This window comes from Montipora foliosa, chromosome 12, assembly GCF_036669935.1.
Source record: "Montipora foliosa isolate CH-2021 chromosome 12, ASM3666993v2, whole genome shotgun sequence".
Classification (NCBI taxonomy): Eukaryota; Metazoa; Cnidaria; class Anthozoa; order Scleractinia; family Acroporidae; genus Montipora; species Montipora foliosa.
The window spans coordinates 31,334,580-31,360,248 of record NC_090880.1 but is presented as its reverse complement, the minus strand read 5'-3'; the positions used below and the strand labels follow the sequence as shown (position 1 = coordinate 31,360,248).

The following is a 25,669-nucleotide window of genomic DNA, read 5'->3' as shown; positions in this document are numbered from 1 at the left end:
ACAAAAAAAATCAGCAGTGAAGAGATATAAATCCGTATGTTAAACAGCAAGTTCCTTTTTTTTTTTGTTATTCAGTTTCTATTTGCATTGGGTTGGTTTACGTCCGGGCTTGATAAATGTGTCAGAATAACTAATATTTCCATGGCGATAACGAGGCATAAGAAGCATGGAATGATTGATTATCCTTTCGATTTCGGTGGTTGTAATCATCGAAAAAACGATTTTCACATTCGGTTAGAGATTCAGATCCATTCTTTTCCCCCAAAGGTAAGCGTTACCACCTATGCTAAATCATTTTCTGTACGGAATAGCAAGGAAGTACACTCCGAACCGTGAGTAAATTTCTTCTCCGTTGTGCGTAGCACAGCAAGTATACCGTTCAGCCGTTCAACAGAAACGGCCGCTTAATCGTCAAGTCGTATTGCATAAAAGGGAAAATCCTCTGATTCAAAATATCGCCAAATGTTCGCCTTGCGTTAAATCACATGTGAGTGGAAAGAAAACATATGGACGACACAGAATTTATTGCAAGACGTAGAAAAACAGTGTAAAACAGACATGCGTCAGTCTTACTAATGAGTAACACAACAGTTAACGTTGTTATGCATGTACAGTTTGACAAACTGCAGAGTCGATATAGCCATTGTTAAGTGAAGCAAAAAGTCAGACGAGAGAATTCAACAGTGTTTGCTGTATATATAATAGAAGTCTTCTAGCCGGGATAGCGAACTCTGCGGACAAAATTTGATAAATTGTGGAAAGGTTGTTTCAATTTCTTGGTAAAATTTGAGAAGCAGGCCTGGGTTTTTTATTCACTGAAAGGCTTAGCTTTCATAAGTCTGCAAGTCAACCACTATCATTAAAATTAAAAACGGACTGATAAATCGACCCCCTATGCAATATACTCGCCGTCTTCGACCAAGTGCGTTTATTGTGGTTCGTATATACAATGAACTCATCTTAGTGATCAATGTGCACACATTCTTACAGATGTCTAAAAAAACCGTTTGCGATGTCGCGCGATCGTGCAATAATTTGCAATACTTGTTATGAGATAAGATTCTTTGATCACTGTTTTGACTGTGGTAAATCGATCGAATATGTTTCGTCTACTTATATAAGATTTTTAAAAGCATCGATATCAAAAGTGGAAATTAAAAGATCGACAACTTGGCACCAACTAACGTCTAAGTAGTCTTCGCTTGCCGGTATGAGACAAACATTTATATATCACTGTCCGAGTGCTCTTTCATTTGGCGCTCTTTTTGGTTTATCAAAACGTCCGTATCATTACTCCCAAGTTGAACCATTTCATCTTCATATCGTCGTTTTGGTAATAGTGAGTACGGTCTCTACAGCCAATCCTTAGCTTGCACCTGACGTCATTGGCGAAAAAAGTCTTTTGGAAATTTTTCTCTATTATCATGCAAAACGCAAACGACATTTTGTCTTTTGTTTTGTAAACCAACATGGCCGTATGTGCGTGCAAACATGTGGGAGTCAGGGTGGCTAAGTGGTTATCTATCGAGCCCCCCACCCCTGCGATCCGGGGTTCAACTCAGGCCCCGGCCTGCATCTGGGTGAGTTTCGGTCGCATCTCAACCTGACTCGAGGGTTTTTCTCCGGGTACTCCGATTTTCCTCCCTCATCAAAATCGACTCACAGCTAATCAACATCTAGCTGTGGTGCTGTGCTCCGACCTCAAACATGGACTTTGTAGCAGCAGCCAGAGGCGCCTTTGTATGCTTTCAGTCCGATATCGTGAGCTGCCCCTTTCGCAATTCAGTCCTCAATACTGCAAGAAAAGGGTGATTAGCACTGCCAATTGTTATTACTATTTATTATTATTATTATTATTATTATTATTATTATTATTATTATTATTATTATTATTATTATTATTATTATTATTATTATTACCAAGAATAACGGTAACCGGTATTAAACTAAACCTTGCGCGGAAGTGTGACCCATTTGTTAGCTGATCTCAGGTGCCCCACCTCAGGCTAGGATAATCCGAGATTGAAAATGTCACGCTGTCCACCAAATGGATTTCGTTCGGTGGCCCAGAATTAAACTTTACTGTTATTTGTAAACATCCATTTAGCTTCCTACGTGCATTTAGGTATCTTGATATTGCAAAGATTGTTCAGTATTTTATTTCATTTTTTTACACAGAGCAACACAGTGTTGAATACAGGTTCTTTTCTTTAATACCCTGTGCCTTTGGAAATTACAGGAGGATTTTCTGTAGATATGTAACGGATAAGTTAAAGCCGATGACAATCTGGTTCTCTTTTAACAGACTGTTGCTGCTGGAACGCTAAAAAGACAATTCACCAATGACGTCACTTCAACATTACAAAAATGGCGGATTTCCGCCATCCAGCAAACTATTGAATAAGCTTTGGACTTATGAGAGGCACAAGAGACACCGAAAAAAGGTAAATTGGCGCAGTACTATGTCGTTACTTCCACGGATAAATTTAATTTTACTGCCCAAAAACGCCCAAAAGTCATTGCGGTCGTTTATCTTTGTTTTGTTTTTTCTTTGCAATTGGTATATTCGTAACGTGTGACCGCTGGTTAACACGGTACTCAATAAAAAAACCACTGCTAAAACCCAATGAAATCCAAGTGTGAGGCACCGCGGGATAATTTACCATAGGAAATGGTATCTACAGTGGTTTGCGTAACCGCACCTATTGAATCATATAAAAAATCCCAAAGAAATCTACTTCGACCAGTACCGTCTTTTTGTGAAAAAAGCTTATGCGAAAGTTGATTGGTGTCCATTCCCCTTGATGTTAAACGCGATCAATTCATGAACAGTGACGGTCAGACCAATACCATCAATGAATCGTTTTAGGAAAAGAGAACTTGAAGTGCTGGTCATCGAGTAAATAACTAATTCAATATCACTGTCAAAATATAATATTAGTCATCGGTCAAAAAATTAGGATATCTTAAAAGGTGCAGTTGAAAGTTACCAGCTCTTGTCAAACTCTTTTAAAAGTCAACAGCTTGTATTAAACTCTTCTTGTAAAAATGAATTGTTTGTCATTTTATGATATGTTAGTAAAGTCAAAGGTCCAGTTGTCCATAGAATGCAAAATTAGCAATTATATATTACTCTTTTATCTCTGTTTTAATTAACCGTAACAACCTCTTTTCAGAAAAAAGTAATTTCTATTTTACAGATGCTTTCCAGGCCAGCTAGTAATTTTTATTAGCACAAGAATAATGGAATAATACACTGGCCACCATTTTTGCATTCAGCCAATTATGTCGCTTCGTCTGTTTCCGGCGTCAGTTAATCAACTTATTCCAGTTTGAGAGGAAAATGCTGTCGTTTCTCTGCGAGGCGTCGCATGATGAAGGAATTAAATTTTCCAGCTGAATTCGCTCGAAGAAAGAATTTTCCTTTTAAGAAAACCAAGCACTTTAAATGCAAATGTACAAAACAGTGTCGCCATGGCAAAACACCACCTTTATTACTCACGCGATCTTTCGTTTTTCGGCGAAACTGTTGCGAGTATGAAGGACAAGTATATTAATTCGCGAGTGAAAGTTAAGAACACTTAAGACTTCTCGAAGTGTACAGGCCTTGCTAGAGATTCTCAACGGATTTTACACCGCTCTTTATTCGCGTGTCTTTTACGCGTCCTTGCATCAGCTTTTTTGGATACCACGGTTGCAAGTGATTTTGTCGCCGTATAACCAACAACATCACAATGCACAGCTGTTTGCCCGGGAAAAAGATGCCTTCGTGCAATAAAACTGTCGAAAAGAGGTTTGAAAAGGAAAAAGAGGAGGGATACTATGAGAGGGTAGGTTGAAATTGTTCAATTTGACGTTGTAAATCTTGAAGTAACATTTAAGTTCACGCAAGATGAATACTTCAGCACTTGATAACATTTTCTCTCTCCGGAATTACTCACTAGTGGTGTGTTTTGTATCAATGATCGATTTAAAATAAATAGTCTGGAATTAGTTATTTACCCTGTAACACGCTTCACCAAAGATAAATATTGCGTTTCATCTCCGTCCGAGCTGATTAGTTGAGCACACGGTATCGCAATGTCAATTCAGTTAATGTGAAGTGTTATAGATCCGATGTTTTTCACTAAAATTTTTTTTTCAATTAGAAAGATCTCCTATCAACGGCAATAGAACATGAAAAAATTATAATTGGATTATTTTGCCCCAAAATCCTAACACATTGTTCATTTATATTTGTCGGTCATTTATGCCTGATTTGCTTACAAGGGACTGACTACAAACATCTAGATTTTGAAACGTTGCAACATGAGAGGACTTAATTCATTTCAACCACCCTGTTACATAAACAGGCAGAACGACAGATTGACAGAACGTCCAATACCTTATTTGGCATTTATAAAGCCATCAATTATTTTCCAAGTTGAATTTGTTTCGTTAAACGACACACGTTGCTTTCTAGCAAGATAATTTCAAGGCTATATGTGTTTCCCTGTAGTGCTCAATTTTCGCATTTCAATTTAAAAAGTTTCTCCAGAACGGGATTGTATTTTCGACGGATGTTTGTCAACCACGATTTAAGACTGAATTGAAGGCCCAACGGTAGCGATGTGTAGGACGGAGAGGGACGGACTAAGCAGTGACTGAATGAGTTAAGAATGAGTTAACCATCCATTTACTGATTTGATCGAGTTCGACGCATTGAATTGAGACCAAGTTCCTCGATGCCGGGTCCGTATTCACTACCGCGGCAGCCTGCAACTTCAATAATACCATCATGACACATTCGAAAGTGAGCTTTGAAGGTTTATTGCCAGAACCTTAACCCTAACCCTAACCCAGAACTTTACTAATGCTAACCGTGATTAGGCCTAAAAAATAATATTTTAGCCTAAGGTTAGCATTTCTGTAAAGGGTTGGGTCGCTTCAGTTATGCAACCTGCACTTTACACCATTCGTGTTTGTCCCAGGAAAGGAAAGGAAAGGAACTTTATTTTAAATGTCTAGTCGTTCTAGCGCTGGAGCACTAATTGGGGACACTGTAAACTGAAATTAACAATCAACACAAAGCAAGTCAAATGTTGGTTTTTGAGGAGAGGGGAAAACCTCTCAGGCTCGATCTTCAGACGTTCTATCTTCTATCCGTCGGAGAGAAAGTGTTGGTCTATGCAAATACAGTTCATCGAACTCAAGTGAATCAAACGACGTACTTGTCATGGCCTTAATTAGTTCAATTCAGTTCGTCTCATGTGAAGATCGACGTTTGGCCTTAGTGTCATGCCTTGTGTTTTATACAGCGATAGCGTGAATAAAATTAAACGTTGCGTGACTCAACAAATAAATGGCCGATGGCCGTCGTGACGTCATAGCAACTGAACACCATTGATCTTCTCTAGAAACTTTAAATTTGCATAACAAAGTCGACTTCTTCTCGGTTGCTAAAAACAATCACAAGAACAGTTCTGTTGGTGTCATTTTTCTTGACCCTCGTCCTAAGCCGTGCGATTGTTTTTTTGTCCAATATGTCATCGCATTCTTGATATCAACAACGACAGCTTACGAGTAAACTGGGGTCTCGTGTCACGTACAACGTCGAATCATACGGATTTGCGGCAAATATTTGACTAGTCAGGAAATATAAACACTCAAATTATGTGCAAACAGACGGTATGAGTACAGCATTCCCAACCAAACCTGTCGATCGGCGAATCAAGCAGCGACAAACTGAAGATTATTGGCACAGGGTACGAAGGTTCTATGTCGTTCATCGTTTCAAGAATCCTGTCACTGTTCACAACTTGTGAAGCAATCTTTAACTTGTGTACCTTTGAGTTTAACATCACCTGTTGGTTTTTATAACTGCATAACCGAGAGGGACACGAAAGTGAGAAGGATAAAATCCATCCAGTAAAATTCTCGTTATTTTCGTTAAGCTCACTCCATCGAACGATTCGATCATAGGCGCTTTTGGTCATTCGTGTGTTTAGTTGTATGTTGAATTAAGGCATATTTGTTATGGTGTCATCTTCCTTTGTTTTGATTTTCAGTCATTCACTGTGGTCAGTAGCTTTGAGCATAAGTTCATCGACCATATTTGATTTTACATTTTACATTTCTCTGGTAACTCTGAAGAAGATAGTCATTCCATTTAAAAAGGAAATTAAGAGATAGGTACTCTAAATTTATTTCTCATGGTGCCAATCTATATGTCAGTTTCATTTGTACGTATTATGTATTATGTATTATGCAGAAAGCAAAAATGGCATTATATTTATACGTTTGCTTATCTTTTGTAGCTTCAAAATGTCAAGCCTTTTCTTGATATAACTCCTCCAAAGGAACATCAACACCTGCAGTTGTCTGTCAAGAAAATGCAGGTATAGCTCAGTGGATTTATCTCTAGTTTATATCTGGTCATATATTCACTCAGTCTAAGCTACGTTTTGGTGAATGATTTCTGCCACAGATGCAACAGGAAAGGCAAGCAGCCATTGATAGACAAAATCAAGTAATTCTTTCAGCTCTTATGAAGATTAAACAGTCGCCAGCTAGAGTAGACAACTGGAACAAGGAATGGAAGCCAAGGTTTTTATCTCTTGATGGATTAAAACATTCATGATTGTTTGACAATTTTACTGGTTAATCATAATATATTATATAATTCTTTGGTTGGTTTTCAAAACAAACTGAGTGATGTATAAGCTGCAGACGTACTGATTGCCAACTGTGAACTGTGTCTGACTCATGAATGACTGATCACTGGCTATCTGCGGAGTTGTGGACTGTTTGACTGACAGACCACTTTTTGCCTGACTGACTGACTGACAGTCTGGGCGAGCGACCTAGACCGACTGGGAATCAGGTTACAATTGTAGCTTTCTAATTGTAGCTAAGTAAATCACGTACTAAAACTGACTCTACCTTGTGTTTTTTAAGCGATGATAGGCTGAAGCGCTTCAGGGATAGAAGAGAGAGAAGAATTAGTCTTGAAAATGAGGTACGTTCTTAATCTTCGACATCTGAGCCCAGTAGACGGACAGGGACTGTTGATGCCCCTGTTTCATTCTCCTAACATCCTTTGAAGCACATTTTTCGGAGTTTTACATATCAAGAAATGTAGTTGTATTAAATAATTTTGTTACGAATGTCTTTCCTCCTCTAGAAACAGCGCGACCGACTAAAGAAAATTCGACCATATTATGATGTACAAAAATGGGTAAGAGTTTCTCTTTCTAAAGAGCCCCATATTTGCTAACGTTAACTAATTTAATGTGTCCTTCACGTCAGGTTTGGGTATCCTACGGCATTCCTGGTCCTCTTGACTTCTTGCATTTTCCGTCGTACTCGGCCCTGAGATTTGGATCCGTCCACATTTTCCCGGATCATCAAATTTCCACTCACGCTCAGCTTCGCTTTTTTCCTCCACTTTGTCGACAGTTTACGTGTTTTTCGGTTGGCGTAAGCGTAGGTGAGGTGGAAACCGGGGGCGTCGTGGTCCAGTCAGGGAGGTGGATTAGATTCGGCGTGTCATCCGGTCTCTAATCCCGTTTTGACCTCCATCTGGACCTCGAATTTATCTCCACCACGCTTTTTTAAAAACCAACGGCTTTCCGGCTAATGTTCCCGTCATGATTTCGTTTATTTTGTTAGGGTTTCCATACTCGACCCGGCGTAAGCTCAAAGCCTTGAACATCATTGTGTGTAAATAAAGGCTCTTTCCCTTTTGAACTTTTATGTATGGCGTAAAGAACTCAGTGTGATACGTGACAGATAACACACCGGCGGTTTTTCTTGCTCTCTCTGTTCCAATCAGCCCAATTGATTCAAAGTTTGCAAGAAAACTTGCTTCGTTATTTCACAACTCTGGTCCAGCCATCGTTATGAGACAAGTCGCGGAAAAAGTAGAACTGGATTCTACATTCTACAACGGTTTCTAACTACTTGTCCTGCATTTCCGTGGCGACACAGTTTGCACGAAACATAGCGTATAACTAACCAAGAACTGACGACCTGCAACTGACTTTATTTTCAGGAGCAAGATTTTAAGAAGCACCAATACTATTTGTCGATGTTAGACGGAGGAACCAAAGATTACGACGAAATCGAAGATGAGGATGAGGAGGAGGTAGTTATTTTTTTTGTGATTGTGTTGAGATCGTAAGGTATACAATCATTTGATCGATGAACAGATATCTTCTGACTGACACTTTCAGTGGAAGGAAAGCCCAAACCAAAAACAAGTTTCTTGCCGTTTTGAGCAAGTTATGAGCACTGTAGTTACCCGTAATTCTGATTGGCTTATCGAACTGCATGTTTGCGCCCGTTGCGATTGATCAGCAATGTCCGCAGTCATCAGGGGTTAGTCAGTCAATAATTATATGAAAGGGTGGTCTGTTAGCACTCAACAGTTTATGTTTTGGTTATTTCGTTCAAAGAAGTATTCTTCTTCTTCGTATAACAAGATGATGATGATCCTGATTCTGCTAAAGACGGTTCCGCTAACATGTGCCTCTTGATTTTGTAGGAAGACGAAAGTGACGACGAAAGACTTCCCTCGGTGGTACGTGTTATGGTATTGACACATATTTTCTCCTTGCAAGTTCAGTACATTTTCAACCAGTAAAGAAATTTATCACCTAAGGGTTCTTGTTTAAGTATATCACCAAATTCTCATAACTGACAATAAGAGGAATGTATGGCATTCAGTAAAGAGAATTAATATTAAGATCTTGGGAGTGAGAGGTCTTAAAAAAGGAAACTGATTCGCTTGACAAATCCTATTATAGCTGCTCGAAAGAAATGTAAAAGAAAAGTACATTACTTTGTGATTGCCATCGGAATCTCTACCTTGCCCTTTGTTTTCAGGAAAGTCCGGTCCCCGAGAAAAAAGACGCGAAAAAGAAGAAGGAAGATCAAGTAAAACTGCCGCCGATCGAAAGCAAAAAGAAGAAAGATACTAATGGCAACAAGAAAAATGACTACCCGGAACATGTGGTCATTATGGATGCTGAAAACATCAACAGAGCTATTAAAGGTATGTATAGAAAAGACATCATTTCAGACAGCCCATGTCGTCTAAATTTTTCAAAGCGAGGCGCGAGGAAATTGCTTAATTCCGTTCAAAGGAGAAGTGGCTGCCATTGCAAAAATTTAGAGTGGAATCGTCAGACTGTAGTATATGTACTTTGGAAAAGCCCATTGCATGAAAATGTTTTAAATTTCCGTAAACAAAACGATCACTCTGTGGTTCCTTTCGATATGACATATATTCCTTGTTACTCATTCACTCCTTACGCGATTGATCACTTCAACTTAAAAGTTAACACCTGAGTTGTTAGTAATGACGGGGAACAGCTCAATCGAGCCGTCATGGGCACTAGTCTTGTTTATTGCTCGAATGACGTTCGCTCTCAAGAGCTTCTCTTGTCAGCTCGCTACGATGATTTTCCATCGTTATAAAATAATAGCTCTTTTCACGGTTAGTTTTTCTCATTTGCATTCCAATGTAATCTAGCATGTATGTGAGGCAATTTCGGGCTATTTTGTAGTTTTGACCTGAAATTGCCTCGCATCCACGTTAGATTACATTGTAATGCAGATGAGAAAAACTAACCGTGAAAATGGCTATTGACATCTGATAAAGTCTCTACCATACTGTTTATTTAATTACTTACTTTCGGTTTTTTGTATTCTCTGAAGAAAACGATAAAGGAAGCATACTTGAAGTGCTCGGAAGAGTTTCGGAAAAGAAGAAATTGGACAAGTTGAAAGCGAAATACAAAGAACTGTACGACAAGGTAAGAATCTGAATGCGCAATCACCATCCCGGCCCATCAATTTATCGAATTTTTGGGTCAGGCCTTGCATCCTTGCATCCGACCTGTCCAATTTTTTTTTCCCGGTCCTTCCTGACACATTCGTCCCAGCGCCTGCCTATCCGACACATCCTTCATCTCCTTCCTTTCGTTTGCAGGATTTAATGGAGGAGGTCAAGCCAAAAATCGATGAAGAGATGCAAGAAGCACTTGATTCCCTTCACTCTGGAGCAGAAGAGGATGCTAAACAACTTTACGAAGCGATGAAGGTTAGATGGCCGCGTTTTCAGTCTGTTTAATGCGGCTAAATCATGATATAATGCTCCATTTTTTTTCAGGGATTGGGTACCGATGAAGACATCTTGATAGATATTTTGTGCACGAGATCAAATGCGGTGAGTTCCTTGATTCGGTGTTGAAAGAGAAAAATTTTTTACACTGTATAGCATACGTGGACATTTATAAATGTATGTTTGCGTTGTGTGCATACACGACTTCTGTAACTTGGTAACTCGCATTGCTAACAATCAAATGACAAAGCTCTCATAGAGTACATATCGTGCTTTTCCTCTTGACAGGAGCTAAGAGATGTTCGAGCAGCTTACAGCAGAAGTAAGTGTTCCCTCTTCAACTGAAGTTTTGCATTATTAATTGTAAGCAGAAGCTGATTTTCTCTTTTTCTGTTTATGGTAGAGTACGACAGTACCTTAGAGGAGGACCTCAAAGGAGACACGAGTGGCGATTTGGAGACTTTGCTGGTGGAGCTCAGTAAGGTGCGACGCGAATACATCCTCCTGAATACGTTGCAAAGATCTATCTTAAAGAATATTTATTGTTAGTGTTTAAAAATCGAAAATCGAGAAAAATACGTTACATTTAGGGACAAAGAGATGATTCCACAGAAGTCGACAAAGAGCTGGCTAAGGCGGACGCCAAGGACATCATGGAGGTAAATATAAATCAAATTTCTTACCTTTGTGTGGTTCTACGACTGTCCAAAGTAGATAATTTCGAGTTGAACTTTTCTTCGTAGGCGGGCGTGGCCAGTTGGGGAACTGATGAAGGCAAGTTTATTAGTATCTTTACTCAGAGAAGCCGACCACAGCTTGGTGCGACCTTCCCAGAGTACAAGAAAGTAAGTAAATTAGACTCGCAGCAAAACTTTTGTCCGAGTTTAATGATGATGATGGCGAAGATAACGATAACCTCTTAACCTTGACGAGAACAACGAAGATAACGTAAGTAGTAATAATAATAATAATAATAATAATAATAATAGAGTGGTTTTCAATTGAGTGGCGAAAGTAATTAGCAAATTGCTTTGGTTTATGACTAGTTCACGCAGTGATTGGTTCAAAGTTCTCGCGCCACTTTTTCAACCAATCATAAGTGAAACCAAAACCAATCGTGACTCGCGAGTGCACATTTTCCCGCGCTTTGTGTCGGCTACGTGTAATTACTTCGAGGTTTGATTGGTTTACCGGATTGTCTTCGTCCTTTCTGATTGGCTAAAGTAAATACTTTGGTTTTGGTTTTACGACACTCAATTGAAAATCGCTCTAATAATAATAATAATAATAATAATAATAATAATAATAAAAATAATAATGATAATATTATTATTATTATTATTATTATTATTATTATTATTATTATTATTATTATTAATAAACTCCATACGATAAAAATAGATTGCCATTCCCGTTTGCGCTCACTTTCCAGCTGACCAAAAAAGATATCGCAGACTCAATTGACAGTGAGATGGAAGGAGATCTACAAAGAGCCTTTTTAACCTTAGGTAAGTACAGTAATGTCATTTGTAGGCACTGTGCAATAAAAAGGTTCGTGACTTGGTTACTATTAAAAGTGTGCCGGTTTTCTTTTTTCACCGCGAAAAGGGATTTCAGGCGCTTTGTTTCTGGTAAAAATAGGCTCGAACTGTGTTTAAGACGAAAGTTGGGATGGGAAATGAGATTTGGACCCTCCGCCACTACTGGACCTTTAAAAGTGACTCGTACTTGACAGCATCTTCAAAGAGACAATGCGTACGACCCGGGCATGTTCTTTCTCTGCATCTCACCAAATGCGGCTATTTATGCGCATTTTCAGATAAATCTCTCGTTGTTTTACAGAGTAAGGGTAACTTGAAATGTTACAATGGTTTTAATTCGACAGTTAAGTGCGTCCGTGATCCTACTGGCTTCCATTCAGAAAAACTCCATAAAGCCTTGCAGGACGGAGACACAAAAACAGTGGCGCGAATTGTTCTCAGTAAGGACAAGGTCAGTTATGTCACATTTAATTAGGTCGTGCTCTATTGGGATCAACCGTTTTTAGTTGGTTTTGTTAGTTGGGGTTTTTAATGTTCTATTCGAAAAAACCGTTTTCGGTTGGTTTGGTTGATCAACTTTTTCAACCGGCATCAAACTACAATAGGTTGAAACGGTTGAGAAAGCATTGGCAGCGACCGCTGCCGTCTACGCGGGTCATTTAAAGTCGGCCGCGGGCTCCTGCCGTGTTGCTTTCCCTCAACTTGTAACCGCTGAGAAGTCTGGTAATGACTAAACTCAGGAGTTACCGCGTGCGTTTCAACCGAAAACGGTTGGAAAAGTGTTCTACTGGGAAACCTCAACCGCTTCAGCCTAAACCGGTTGTGGTTGAAACGGTTGATCCCAATAGAACACGACCTTAGATTACAACTTTTAAAACTCCAATGTATTGATGCTCATTAGTTTCTCCACAAGCCATAGTTGGTCAGTTCACAATCAGAACACACTAGTTATGCAAACCCTCGACTGCGTCTCGAGTTTGCATAACTGTCTCGAATTCTCCCAACTCCCCCTCGTGTTTAGATGAGGCTATGGTAACACGGAAAACGTCCTCTATTGCTTAACTGGTGGTCAGCTTCAACTAGAAATCGGCAGGACACAAACTTGACCTCTGAGAGCGAAAACTACATCCTCTCATCAGTGAAATTTAATTTACTGCCGTACTGACTGATACTTGTTCTTGTTTTATTCAGGCACAGCTAAATGAGCTTGCAGCAGCATACAAAAAAGTTCACAAAGTAGAACTTGCAGATGAAATCGACAAGAAATGCAGTGGAGATTTAAAGACAGCGATACTTGCAAAGTTTGCTAAGAAAGGTATCAACTAGTCGTTTCGATCTGTGTATTTTGCCAATCTTTGAACTCTTTCGTGTCCTTTTTGTTCCAGGAAAAGAGGCGAAGGCGAAGAAACAACAAAAGGTATATCAAAGATATTTTTATAATCATATGGAAATATTTTGCTTTGGAACGAACACTTTCGAAAATGCATTAGTGCGAATTTAAACAGTCAAGACGTATAGTGGCTGCGCGTGTGTGCGGACATTTAATAAGCTAAAACAGATCTACACGTGTAGGATCCGTAGGATCCGAAAACACACGTTCCTTTTGTCTCGCGCATGCGTTAAGATATAATGCAAGCAAATACTCGATCCGCACGTTCAAAGCTCCAACGTCGACGTTGATGATCAACTTTTCTTTTTCTCCCGGTGTTTTTGAATTCAATTTATTTCGGTTTTTATTTTGAACGAAATGGATTACTCTTGAAGAGTATCAATAATATTTTTAAATGATTGATTTGTTTGTACCCATTAGTGTTCTGCTCCTTTTGTCAGTGTACCACTTTGCTACGATATCCCACCAGGCAAGCGCATTCCCTCGCCTTGATTAACCTAACTGCGATGCACTTTTTTAGCCGGTCGAAAAACCCGCTGAGAAGACGAAAAACGACGCTGCCAAGGGAAAACCTAAGCCAAAACCAACGGCAGCGCCAACGAAGGATAAAAATGCAGAAAAGAAGAGGAAAGAACAGGAAGCTGCTGCTGAGAAAGACGCTGATGAACTGGCAAAGGCGGTTGAAGGTAAACGGTGCCGTTTAGAATTTTACTACACTTAACTGTATTTACTGCTATTTGTTTAATTATATGCTTTATTTGTTTGGCTCTGAAGAAGTTCAATAGAGAAAGCATCGACTGTTAGATAGTGTACTTCGAGGCTTTACATTCCTCCAATGCCAATGCATATTGATGCCGCTTACGGTCCCATTGGCACCGCTGTTTGCAATGGTGTTGCAGTGGTGGAACGTTCCTAAAGTCAATTTTAGTCTTTCTTAACGCCGCGACGCGGTAAACTGAAGCACGTTTTGATCAACAATGATGATCACGATGACGTTGATGATGGCTATGGTGAGGATGATGATGTTGACGTTGATTGTGATCGTTGATTATGTCGATGATGATAATGATGACGATAACGACGATGCCAATGGTTCTTTTATCCTTGATTATACGTTCTAAAAGTTGTTCCGTCAGAATAATAAAACTGACCTCGTTGTAATATGAGCTATCACGCGAAGACCTGCATGTAAACCAAATACCTACTTAAAACACTCTTTTTTAGCTGAAGATAAGCCGCGGATTGTGGATATGTTAGCGAAGAATTGTTCAGATAAATCCAAGTTAAAGAAGCTGCAGGAAAAGTACAGGAAAAAACAAAATAAGGTGGGTGGATTAAAAAAAGCCCTCATAAAGCTATTAAGGTCTATTAATATCGTGGTCATTTTATTCCCCATAAAGCAAAGAGGAGAAATTCGAAGAAAAAAGTTCGTCAGACTGTTGCCGCTCCTCCCCTGAAAAACAAGTTTTCGTGTTGACCTAAAAAATTGAAAAAGCCAAGATCCGAAGATGTGGCGTTTCTGATGCACTCCGAATGGTCCCAGCCGATTCCAGATTCTCCTTGACACGGGAACGGTAAATGGGTTTAATTTCTTTTGTAGGATTTGCTTGAGGCTCTTAAACCCATACTGGACGAGGATTTACAGAAGGCTGTGGAATCACTGTTGATGGAAAGCGCTGTGCATGATGCCAAGAGTCTGTATTACGCTATGAAGGTAAGAAAAGTAAAGTTGATATTCTTCACCATGCATTTGCATAACGTTTGAACATGCTCATCTACTGAAATGATAAAAGAACAGAAGGGACATCGCTACCCCTTGTTTAACCCTTTAAAGTAGTCGGTCGTATTTCAACTAGCAATGCTTTTAATAGAGGTGGTCTCCAGTTGTTTGTTTCTTTTTTGTGGGGGGGGGGGGGGTGGGAGGGGGAGAGGTAGGGGGACCACGGGTTAGGAGGCTTCCTTGCCCCAAAATCAACAAAGCTGATATGATCGGTAAAATTTCTTAGTGCTAATGCGTTTCTCCTTGGGGCCACAAATTGCCTTCTTCAAAAGTAAGACAATGGTAGTCCAAAACAGAAGACCCCAAGCTTTCATCAAAGAAACGGTTATGTAACTGTGAGGACGCAATCGTCTCTAAACTTAATTACAATTTTCCGTGTCACTTCCAAGTTTTGCTATTTGCAGATGCTTTGGTAAATACCGAATTGAGACATTCCTTGAAAAATTTTTTTTAGTGCGTTTCTAACGCTTGTTGCTGTGTTTAGGACTTGGGTACTGATGAAGATGTTTTGATTGAAATCCTTTGCACCAGAAGCAATTCGGTAAGTTATTTTATAATCACAAAGACTTTGAAAAGCATCCACCCTTCTCGAGGCAGTTGCAGGGAACGTCATAGAACCCACACGTTCTTCAAACAGGATAAAGCACAAAGATACCAATTTTGTGGTCTGTGACTCTTTCAGTCCTGAGAGCACCCTTGAATCGCAAAAGCTGTTTCAAGAATAAGATTGTATCGGCTACCATTAACTTCACGCCAAAACAGAAGTCCCTCACATATATTGTGTGGTGTCGGCTGATCAATCACAAAACGTGTTTCATTGCATTTCGTTATTGATAAACACTTTTTCCTTCTCTTCACAGCAAATAAAAGAAATAAATTCAGCATACAGCAAAAGTACGTTCGCCTTATTTAACCTTCTATAACGGTTCAGCTTGTTCGCTAGCTTTTTTAACTCCATCAAGTAATACCATATGGTTGACTTCTCTTAGTGTATGAGAGTTCATTGGAGAGTGACCTAAAAGGAGACACCAGTGGTGATTTTGAAGCTTTGCTTGTGGAGCTTAGTAAGGTACGATCGTTTTCCTGTAAAAAAGTGATTATTAAAGGCGTGGTCGTGTATAACGATAATGATGATGATGATGATGATGATGATGAGGAGGAGGAGGAGGTGGAGGACCAGGAGGAGGATGAAGGTGAGAACGAACGACGACGTGCGGATTATGACTACAAATGGCCTTTGTCCACCTCTATTCCTCCCTCCTCCCCCTCCCCCCGTCCTCCACAAACTATTATTTCCGTTATTCCGTTAACATGCTCTTTTGCTTTGTAGGGTCAAAGAGATGAATCAACCAAAGTCGACAAGGAAATGGCTAAAAATGATGCCAAGGAGCTGCATGAAGTAGGCAATTATGGCTTTACGTTATTAGAGAAATCTAGCATCGTAAGTTAAGGTTCACTCCGCAGCCAGCTTGACAATCAAAAAAACTCGGTTCCTAAGTTACACTACGGGCCACGAACTCGGTTAGTAAGAGATATTTGTTATATGACTAGCTCCGTGAGCGGGCAAGCTGAACCAAATCCCGCGCTGTGATTGGCTACCCGAGCGGGCAAGATGGAGCTATCTTGCCCGCTCGAGATTTCTCGCTTTGTCCCGCAAGATCAAAGATCATGTTTTGGTGTTTTATCGCATATAATAAATCCTTTATTGATCAAGCCTGTTCGGTCAAGATTGCTGGATATTGGCCTCGTTCTTTTTTTTTTTTGCGTGATTATGGACCTCGATTTCGTCTCGGTCCATAAGCACGCAAAAAAGTAACTTGGCCAATATCCAGCCATCTTGACCTCACGCTTGGTCAATAACCCATATGTATCGCATTTTTACTGAAAGTTAGCGTGCATTCGAAACGTCAAGTTAACTTTCAGTAAATAGGCGTTACAGTATGTTTACAGCCGCCGCCTGTGTGTTATTTCTCATCAACTTTTCAAACGTAGGAGACAAGCTAGAACAAAGGGTTAGGGTTAGGGTTAGCAGCAGCAGCAGCATTCCGTTTGCCGTTTCGTGTAAACGCAGTGCTATATCTTATTTGGCAAAACCGCAACCCATTACTTGTGGCTTGCTCGCTTGCGTTTTCCCGCGCTTGAGTCGGTCACATGTACTTGATGCGAGTTTTTATTGGTGGTTTGATTATTTGTTCTGATTGGTTACTTAACGTACGACGTTCAATGTTAGATTCAGCATGAAAGTGCAACGTTTAGTTAAAACTGCTATTTGGCAGTGTTTTGAGCATTTTTGGAGCAACAACCTCAAAAAGGTCCTTCTATAAAGTTTAAAAAGACAGCTTTTGTAATCAGAAAATTGCCCGGGAATACTTCATCATTCTTTTTTCCTTAGGCAGGATCGGCTAATTGGGGAACCGATGAGGGCAAGTTTATTCGTATTTTCACTCTGAGAAGCCGACCACAGCTTGGTGCAACATTCCCAGAGTACAAAAAGGTAACCGAATTTGGATTAATCTCTTAGGAAAGGTAGATAAGGTATGCGTTAATCTATAAAGAAAATATAAAGAAAATATGTATCTAAGCAGTTATCCCTTTGCGTAATAAAAATGTAAAAGTTTTCTCGGTTTTCAGTTGACAAACAAAGACATCGCAGACTCCATTGATGCTGAAATGGATGGCGATATGCAGAAAGCGTTTATGACACTAGGTAAGACGCATTTTGCTCTGAGAAAAGGACGAGAATAAATATGTTACACGTGTGTCACTTATGTATTCCCCATAAAGCACTGCGAGAGAAGCATTGTAGTCAACTATACTCGCGGGATTTTTTTAACTCATCTGCAATTTTGATGCTGCTCGTTTCCTTTCAGTCAAGTGCAGCCGTGACCCAGTCAGCTTCCGACTGGAAAAACTGCAGAGAGCATTGACAGAAGAGGACACAAAAGCAGTGGCCACCATCATCCTCCCCAAGAATAAGGTACTTTGGTTTTTCTTGGCCCTTGTATCATCACTGTGGATTACGTAAAAACCTTTGACAAGCTTAGTCTTCATTCATTCAGCAGCTCATTATACTGATTTCTTTTGTCCTCGACAGACGCAAATTGATGAACTTGCAGCTGCGTTCCAGCGAGCTAATAAGGTGGATCTTGCAGGCGAAGTTGACAAGAAATGCGAAGGGGATCTAAAAACGCTCATACTGGCCAAACTTGGTCGAGGTAAATATTGCTTATAAGGTTCACGGGAAAAGTTGAAAATTTCCATAGCATGTAAAAAAAGATGTAACTAACATAGAAATCATTAAGAACGTCCTGCCTCAATCCATAAATTACTAGTTGCACTGCTAGTTTCAATAACCGAATTAAAGGGGCACTGTGATGAACTGCGCATGCTCGAGTTTGTCTGCTCTCGAGTCCACGGAAAAGTCTAGCCGCTATCATGGATTCACGCGTGAGTCACGTATATTCGCCGGTCAACACTAATTTCCATCCCTCAAACTGACATTGGACATTTCGTTACAATTACACGACGCAATATCCCATGTTAATATTGACAAGCTTACCGCTCTAAAAAGAATGAAAACAGGCAGAATTACAGCTTTAGTTCAACAAGAAATAGCGTTTCTAACCTATGCCGCGCTGATCTACAGTATTTAGGTCTAAAAACCCCGTTGAAGGCGGTTAACTTTCAATTGCTTTGCTGGGTACTACTATTTCAATACTCTAAAAAATTCGATTTTCCGGTAGGCTGTCTCGTTAGTCTAGTGGATATCGGAAACTGCAAGGTGAAGCCATCGATCCGGGTTCAACTCTTTGCCTCGCCTATTGTGAATCTTCTCAGCTTGTTTAAAATCTTTGTTTCGTTGAAGTAGATTTGAAGTCTAAAGTAGACTGTACGTCGTATAAGTTGAATAAAAAGGGAAATGTCAGTTTGAGGGATGGAAAGAAGTGATGACCGTATTCGCCGGAGTTTCTTCTTTGTCCACCATGGCCCTCCCCAGTGGACACCCTTTTGAAATTTGTCGATTCAACTTGAAAAACGTTAACCGAACACTTTTCACGTTTTCACAAGACGCTAGCGCATGCGCTTCTCGTGACAGTTTCCCTTTAACGACTGACACTCCGGTGACACGTGCTCTCGATAATTTATGGGTTCTACTTTCACCGCTGTATAACACTCCCCCACACACCCCAAAAGAAAAAAATAATAATTAATTGATATTTCCTGAGCTACGGCTACGGCTACGGCTATGACAACGCCACGAGGCAAGAATATTATTGGTTAAAAAAGGAAAAATATTCGTGTTGCATGTGCAACACGAATTTCCGTGCATTTCTCTGCCGTACTCCCCAAAACAACAGGGGGTTTAAGCAAAGACGACGGCTACGGCAACGAAAACGTCAGTCCAAAATATAACTTAGCGCTATCGCAAGTATTTCGCGATTATTCCGTCTTGTTCACCTTGTACAGTACAGGCGAACTATCCTGTAACTGAATGGGTACGAACGGTTTTAAAGTCAAAACAGAAAAGGACTGTTTCGTGGTTATATGCTCACGTTGTCGTCAAAACCTAAAATTTGGTGATTTCACGTTGTTGTTTTGTGGAATGCGGCAAAAAATGCACGGAAATTCGTGCTGCACGTGCAACACGATTCTTTTTCCTTTTTTAACCAACGATAGCCGTAGCCGTCGTCTTAGCTTAAACTCCCTAACAACGTGAAATCACCATATTTTAGGTTTTGAAGACAACGTGAGCATATAACAATGAAACAGTCATTTTCTGTTTTGACTTCAACACCGTTCGTACCCACCCAGTTACAGGATAGTGCGCCTGTATTGTACAGGGTGAACAAGACGGAATAATCGCGAAATACTTGCGATAGTGCTAAGTTATATTTTGGACTGACGTTTTCGTTGCCGTAGCCGTCGTCTTTGCTTAAACTGCCTAATATTCAGCATGAGGGCATTTCGTCGTCATTAACCGTGTCTGTTGAAAGCCTGAGAGTTTTGAAAGCACCTATACGGTATCACAGCACGAATAGGGCACATTAACGCTCTTGAACGAAATGTTCTGCAATAAAGTACTGTGTGCTTAATCGTTTTTCTTTGACAGTTCCAGACGCAACAGGGAAACAACAGAAAGGAACTGGCACCAATCAACCCAAAAGTGATGGAGAGGTCACAGATCAGGAAAACAACGCACCAAGCAAACCTGCTGTGGAAGATCCTAAAGCACTAATGGAGAAAGATTTGGATGAACTACGCAAAGCTATTGATGGTGAGTTAACCTTTCTCGAGTACGCCCCGCATTAGAATTACTGCAATTTGTTACCTTGGTTTTTGACATTTTGTACGAAAGCACTTTCTGCAGCCCAAGACACCCGGGTAGATGAAATAAAACTCTAGCTTTTCGTTTACCTCCGCTTGTCTCTACCTCAGCGTGTGTAGCTGGTGGGATTAAAACACTGGACGAGTATATTACCAGAAACCCATAAGACTTGAAACGTGTAACGGCCCCTTGTGTGCTGGGAAACAAGCTTCTGAATATTCAATTTGTTAAGTACCATATTTGGAACAACAAGAGCGAGGGGTTTCCAAATATGGTACTTAGCACTGAAACATTCAACCAATAAGTTCGCACTGAATATTCGGAAGCTGTGAACGCGCTTACACTTTTCAACCCTTATGGGTTTTTGATATTACCTATGACAGTGGTATCTGTTCGGCGGCTCAGTCACGAGAAGAATGGTGGCGAGCCTGTAGCGCCATTAATTCCATCCGTTACACAATTTGCCCCCTTCCAATCATTAGCCTTCTCTATGTGTTTTTTCTCTAACTGCAACGATGCCATGCACTGGACCAGGATATCAAAATGGCATTCTGTGCAAATGTCTTGGCTTTGCCCTTCTCGCACCTTCGCCATTTTGAACTGATCTTTCCCCTGCCCCGACACGTAAGATCTTTGCTCATTCCTCAGTAACTTTCTTAAATAATGTAAATGGCTTTCTTTCTTTGTTTTTCAGATGGAGATAAGGACAAAGTTGTAGATATTTTAGCGAGACATTGCGATGAAAAGTCGAAACTGAAAGACTTCAAAGAAAAGTACAGGGAAAAACACGGCCAGGTAAGGGAGATCAAAATATCACCTCGTGGGTGACGCCTAATACTAAAAAGTGTTGCCCTCATCTTTGCAGGCCTTCTAACTGTTTGGTCATGATTCACTTGGGGGTCGTCCTTTTGTTCGGGGCTCTATTCGTACCGTGATGTTTTGACGCTTCATCGTCATAATTTGCGCATTGTGTATTAAAATATCGTCCTCTTTGCCTTCAAATTATTTTATTTAAGGACTTGCTAGAAGCCGTGAAGCCTGTTTTGGATGAAGAACAGCTCCAAGACGCTGTGGAATCACTCTTCATGGAGGCTGCTTTATATGATGCAAGATTATTATATAATGCAATGAAGGTAAAGACGTTTTTTTCGAAAATTGAGTTCCGCTCATGTTAACTTGAAAAGCCAGACGAAAGGCGATATGAAATGCCTCTAAGACAGCTTGCGCTTGAATCATTCAAGACCTGGACCAGCGGAGGTCTGATTACTTACATACTTTAATAATGCTCTTCAGGGACTGGGCACCGATGAAGACATCTTGATTGAGATTCTTTGCGCAAGAACCAACGATGTAAGTTACTAAAGGCGTTTTGTTGATTTATTGCTAAACAAGTGTTAATATTTACTGACAAAATTGTTTCTGGAACTTACCTTGTCACTTTCGAGACAAAGTTTCCATGACTAGTACTAGCCTTGACCGCAGAAAAAAATGACTTTCTTTTAGGAAATGGATGCTATTAGAAAGACCTACGCTGACCGTAAGTAACGAAAAATTAATTTTTTGTCCCTTACAAATCGTTTTTTTTTACCACAATTGCTTGTAATCTCGCAGTCTCATTGGCTAATTTGCTGTTGTCGATAAGAGTACAGACAACGATGAACCAAATTCGATTTGTTGTTATTTTTTCGTGAACAGCGTTCGGAATTGTAAGCAGTCTCTGGAGATTCGGTTGAGTTACTAATTTTTTTAAATGCACGTGGCCAACCAGCTGATCTAAGAATTAGGAACAGGAGGCTCTACTGACTAAATGTATAGCGAAATGTCTGGTTAATTGTGAACGAAGGCTTCGCCGATCGCGAAATCCTGAGCCGTTTGCGCAAACTGAACTAGTTCTGCGCATGTTGAAAAATGAGTAGGTTGTCATAGCGGTCGTCAGAGCGTCTGCACCTTTCAATAGCCGCTGACTAAAGTTTTCAAGTAAGATGAGAAGAGCCTTCTTAGCGGCTTACTTGAAAACCTAAGCCAGTCCTGATTTTTCCCATGATTTTCTCGTCCCGTCCCAACTGACTGTCTCTGGGTCTCCGAGGTTGCTGACATCTTTGCGTGTTTTCTTACTTATTGTTTTGGTATCTACAGAATTTGGCAGATCGCTAGAAAAAGATATTAAAGGAGACACGAGTGGTGACTTTGAGGATCTGTTGGTTGAACTGACGAAGGTAAATAAAAAACGTAGATCAGTTTGGATATTTACAACCAATGCGGTGCTGTTCCCAGCCAAAGTTGACCCATGCAGGATTTGCACTTAGACCACTAGATTAACGCAAAAGATTCAATGATGACTGTCTTTGTAATTTTGTTATTTTCAGGGAAAACGAGATGAATCCAGCAAAGTGGACAGAAGCCTCGCAAAGACGGATGCAGAAGCGCTTATGCAGGTATCGACAAGTTCAATTAGTTGAGAATTCTGTATTCTGAGAGGCAGTGTGGCCCAGTGGTTAGGGCGCTTGCCTTGAGAACCGGAGATCCCGGGTTCAAGACCTGCTCTGACCACTCGTTGAATTTGATCCTGGTTGTCCCTGGTTCAACTTGCCAGCTGCACTTGTAAATTAGTAAATAGCCAACTGGTTTGGCTCCGGCCGGTTGGGATTCTTAACAATTGTCGTTGTTCTGTTCCGTCGTTTCGTTGTGTTTCATTGGCCCTGAAAAGCCGCTATGGGGAGTGGTCAATTAAGTATGTTATTTTTAATTAATGTTTGTATGTATGTATGTATGTATGTATGTATGTATGTATGTATGTATGTATGTATGTATGTATGTATGTATGTATGTATGTATGTATGTATGTATGTATGTGCATCAGTCCATGCCGGTTATTCTCTTCCTCCATTTTCTTAATGACCTCTCTTTCATTCGTTTTTCATTAATAATATCTTTAAGGATTTTGTTAAAAGTTTATGAAAAGCAGTGTGAGAAGCTAAGTTATTATGTCCTTTGTTCCTTATTTTTCTTTCTTCATCAATATAGGCTGGGTATCTTGGAACGGACAAGAGCAAATTTACAGAGGTGTTTACTCAACGCAGCTTCGCGCACCTTAAAGTCATGTTCCAGGAATACAAGAGGGTAATTATTTGCAAATGGACTTTTCTGTTAGTTTTTTTCTGTTGAAGATAAAGATGATTATCATGATCATGAGATGATGACGACGAAAATGATGATGATGATGATGATGATGATGACGACGACGGTGACGTTGGCGATGACGATGACGATGACGATGACGTCAACAATGATGATGACGACGACGATGATGATGATGATAAGGATGACTACTTTTACGGAGGACTACGATGATAATCGGATTACGATGAAGAGGCACTAAAGGCGACAGTTTAAATTCTTTAAATATATCGTTGCTTGACAGGGTGATGGGCTCCTGTGCTTGATTAATCTTAGGTAAAAATGCCTGTTCTTGTATTTTTTAGATTTCTAACCAAGAAATGGAAACAACAATTGAGGAAGAAATGAGTCACGATATGGAGAAAGGATTTTCCGTGCTTGGTAAAATAAAGAGTTAAAATTGGATTCTTTGTTTATGGTAAAAACCATGTAAAGGGCTGACGCCTAGGAGACACATAGTCACATATCGAGACTCGGTAAGAAAGATCTTCAGGTATTGCCATGAAAAGAACTGGTGATGACCGTCAGACGTCTCCACAACCCCTCGACATATTGTGCGGAAGTTACGTTTGGAGTCCAATGATCTCTGCTAGTATTGTCACTGGATCACATCAGGAGCTCATGAGCACCTGATCATATAACTCCTATTTACTGACGTGCTTGGTAAAAACGCAATCTCTTTGGTTGTGTATCGGCTAATTCGTGATCAGTGTTAGTGACTTTGAAGTCTGTAAAAAGGTGATTGTTTTGTTTAGATCCACCTCTCAGTCTTGTTGATCAATTGTCTATTTAGTAAAACTTTAAATGCTAATCATGTTTTACGTTCTTATCTCTTTATCCCACTTCAGTGAAATACTCTCGTGATCCCGCACGTTTTTACGCTGCAAAACTGCACAGTTCTTTAGAGAAGGAAGATACAGACACAGCAGGCCGTATTATTCTTACGAGCACAACAGTATGTAATTTGTCTCTTAGTATTTTTTTACATTGTCTTGATTCGTTTTTGCTGTTGTTAGGGTTAGTTTCAGGGTAAATATTATAATAGGTACGATATATCTAGAACCTAAATTCTAGTACCGTCAGTTGGTATTTGAATTATTACTCAAGAAGAGAATTACCATTATTACCGATACACGCGGGGATAAAATCTTCTGCCCCATCGATCTAGGAGCTTTCGGTCAGCGGGCCAAATGTTAAGCGTGTGGGCTGAAAATGCATTTACCTCCCAGCTTCTGATTGGCTGAGAAGATTTCGTTTACCACTCAGATTCTATGGAGATCATTTTACGAGACTCTTTCAGGTTTTTTTTTGTAAAACTCTTCAAGAAGAGTGTGAGATGGATGAGCTTCTCAATTTTCTCCTTGAGCGTATAAAGTCTCTAAAAATCTGTGGCATCTTTTTTCTTAAGTTATAGATCATGCTTAGTACTTTGGCCATAAATGAGCATTTTCCCCTCTAAAAATGATATTGTTTTCCTTTTCGCACATTATGTCCTAAACGATTCTTCTGTTCGAGGGACAAAAGCATTATGGAAAAGTTAGCCTTCTTTTCCTAAGATCGATACCCGCCATACTATTAGACTATTTTTATTCGACTTTCTTCTTGGTGTAGTCCGTATTTCTCTGTCCATTTCTTATATTTATTCTCCTGAGGCATTTCTTTTCTGCTGTAGGATGAGTTAGCGGATTTCGTAGCTGGATATAAGTCCCTGTACAAGAAAGATCTCAGGATAGATGCTGAAGCGAAATTCAGTGAAAATCTGAAGAAACTGATCCTTCCCAGGCTAAAGAAAGGTTCGGTTTATTTTTTATTTCTCTTATCACAAACTGGTGTAATTTTTCAGGTATGCAGGTCTGTAAAACCGATTGTGTAATCGATGGGCACCGAAAATGCGGAACCTGTTTCAAACGTGGAAAGAGGTGATGCTTAGCCTTTTTCAATATATATGTTAAATTTGTACCGGTGCGAAGGACCCGGGCCGGAAGCGACCTTTGAAGTATCAAACAAGCCCGAGAAAAGGTGGCAGTCCCTGTGTCCACGTCTCTGGGCTACTTTGATACGAATAAATAGCTTTTTTCAGCAAGATCCTTGCCATTGAGTAGACTGGTAGTGATTGCTGTGTGTAATAAATTTGATTCTCTACGACCACCGCACTATATGTTAATTTACATACTTTCGCTTTATCACAGGAGCAGAGAAACAAAAGGAAAAGGTTGGTTTTATCTGAGTCTGTCTTTTTTTTTTCTAAATCTAATTCACAAGAAAAACTCGTCATGAAGAATCTCTTAGATCTGAGCACTTCACGTGTTGGCGATTGACACTGAAAGATCAGTACACAATTGACAGAATT

General features: G+C 40.0%; 1 protein-coding gene across 6 annotated transcripts in view; it reads left to right on the top strand.

Moving 5' to 3' along the window:
* Nucleotides 1–145: 145 nt before the first annotated feature.
* LOC137980476 (uncharacterized) overlaps nucleotides 146–25,669 on the top strand; it is a 43,973-nt gene continuing 18,449 nt past the window's right edge. The window contains exons 1-43 of one of the 6 annotated variants that reach the window (XM_068827933.1): nucleotides 146–267; nucleotides 2,306–2,444; nucleotides 6,297–6,377; nucleotides 6,467–6,585; nucleotides 6,937–6,997; nucleotides 7,163–7,216; nucleotides 8,033–8,125; nucleotides 8,525–8,560; nucleotides 8,866–9,034; nucleotides 9,700–9,797; nucleotides 9,974–10,084; nucleotides 10,154–10,210; nucleotides 10,394–10,427; nucleotides 10,509–10,588; nucleotides 10,696–10,764; nucleotides 10,849–10,950; nucleotides 11,538–11,613; nucleotides 11,991–12,097; nucleotides 12,838–12,961; nucleotides 13,032–13,063; nucleotides 13,557–13,722; nucleotides 14,261–14,361; nucleotides 14,637–14,750; nucleotides 15,301–15,357; nucleotides 15,677–15,710; nucleotides 15,806–15,885; nucleotides 16,147–16,215; nucleotides 17,209–17,310; nucleotides 17,448–17,523; nucleotides 17,687–17,793; nucleotides 17,911–18,031; nucleotides 19,942–20,091; nucleotides 20,837–20,937; nucleotides 21,159–21,275; nucleotides 21,436–21,492; nucleotides 21,646–21,679; nucleotides 22,279–22,358; nucleotides 22,509–22,577; nucleotides 23,167–23,262; nucleotides 23,625–23,700; nucleotides 24,168–24,274; nucleotides 24,992–25,112; nucleotides 25,509–25,531. In XM_068827933.1, coding sequence (XP_068684034.1) covers nucleotides 2,343–2,444; nucleotides 6,297–6,377; nucleotides 6,467–6,585; nucleotides 6,937–6,997; nucleotides 7,163–7,216; nucleotides 8,033–8,125; nucleotides 8,525–8,560; nucleotides 8,866–9,034; nucleotides 9,700–9,797; nucleotides 9,974–10,084; nucleotides 10,154–10,210; nucleotides 10,394–10,427; nucleotides 10,509–10,588; nucleotides 10,696–10,764; nucleotides 10,849–10,950; nucleotides 11,538–11,613; nucleotides 11,991–12,097; nucleotides 12,838–12,961; nucleotides 13,032–13,063; nucleotides 13,557–13,722; nucleotides 14,261–14,361; nucleotides 14,637–14,750; nucleotides 15,301–15,357; nucleotides 15,677–15,710; nucleotides 15,806–15,885; nucleotides 16,147–16,215; nucleotides 17,209–17,310; nucleotides 17,448–17,523; nucleotides 17,687–17,793; nucleotides 17,911–18,031; nucleotides 19,942–20,091; nucleotides 20,837–20,937; nucleotides 21,159–21,275; nucleotides 21,436–21,492; nucleotides 21,646–21,679; nucleotides 22,279–22,358; nucleotides 22,509–22,577; nucleotides 23,167–23,262; nucleotides 23,625–23,700; nucleotides 24,168–24,274; nucleotides 24,992–25,112; nucleotides 25,509–25,531 — 3,663 coding nt within the window. In that variant the 5' untranslated portion in view covers nucleotides 146–267; nucleotides 2,306–2,342. Of the gene's footprint in view, nucleotides 268–2,305; nucleotides 2,445–3,465; nucleotides 3,831–5,525; nucleotides 5,745–5,865; nucleotides 5,885–6,296; nucleotides 6,378–6,466; nucleotides 6,586–6,936; nucleotides 6,998–7,162; nucleotides 7,217–8,032; nucleotides 8,126–8,524; nucleotides 8,561–8,865; nucleotides 9,035–9,699; nucleotides 9,798–9,973; nucleotides 10,085–10,153; nucleotides 10,211–10,393; nucleotides 10,428–10,508; nucleotides 10,589–10,695; nucleotides 10,765–10,848; nucleotides 10,951–11,537; nucleotides 11,614–11,990; nucleotides 12,098–12,837; nucleotides 12,962–13,031; nucleotides 13,064–13,556; nucleotides 13,723–14,260; nucleotides 14,362–14,636; nucleotides 14,751–15,300; nucleotides 15,358–15,676; nucleotides 15,711–15,805; nucleotides 15,886–16,146; nucleotides 16,216–17,208; nucleotides 17,311–17,447; nucleotides 17,524–17,686; nucleotides 17,794–17,910; nucleotides 18,032–19,926; nucleotides 20,092–20,836; nucleotides 20,938–21,158; nucleotides 21,276–21,435; nucleotides 21,493–21,645; nucleotides 21,680–22,278; nucleotides 22,359–22,508; nucleotides 22,578–23,166; nucleotides 23,263–23,624; nucleotides 23,701–24,167; nucleotides 24,275–24,991; nucleotides 25,113–25,508; nucleotides 25,532–25,669 lie in introns of those variants that run through there. The other 5 variants (XM_068827932.1, XM_068827935.1, XM_068827936.1 and 2 more) reach the window with 5 other exon arrangements.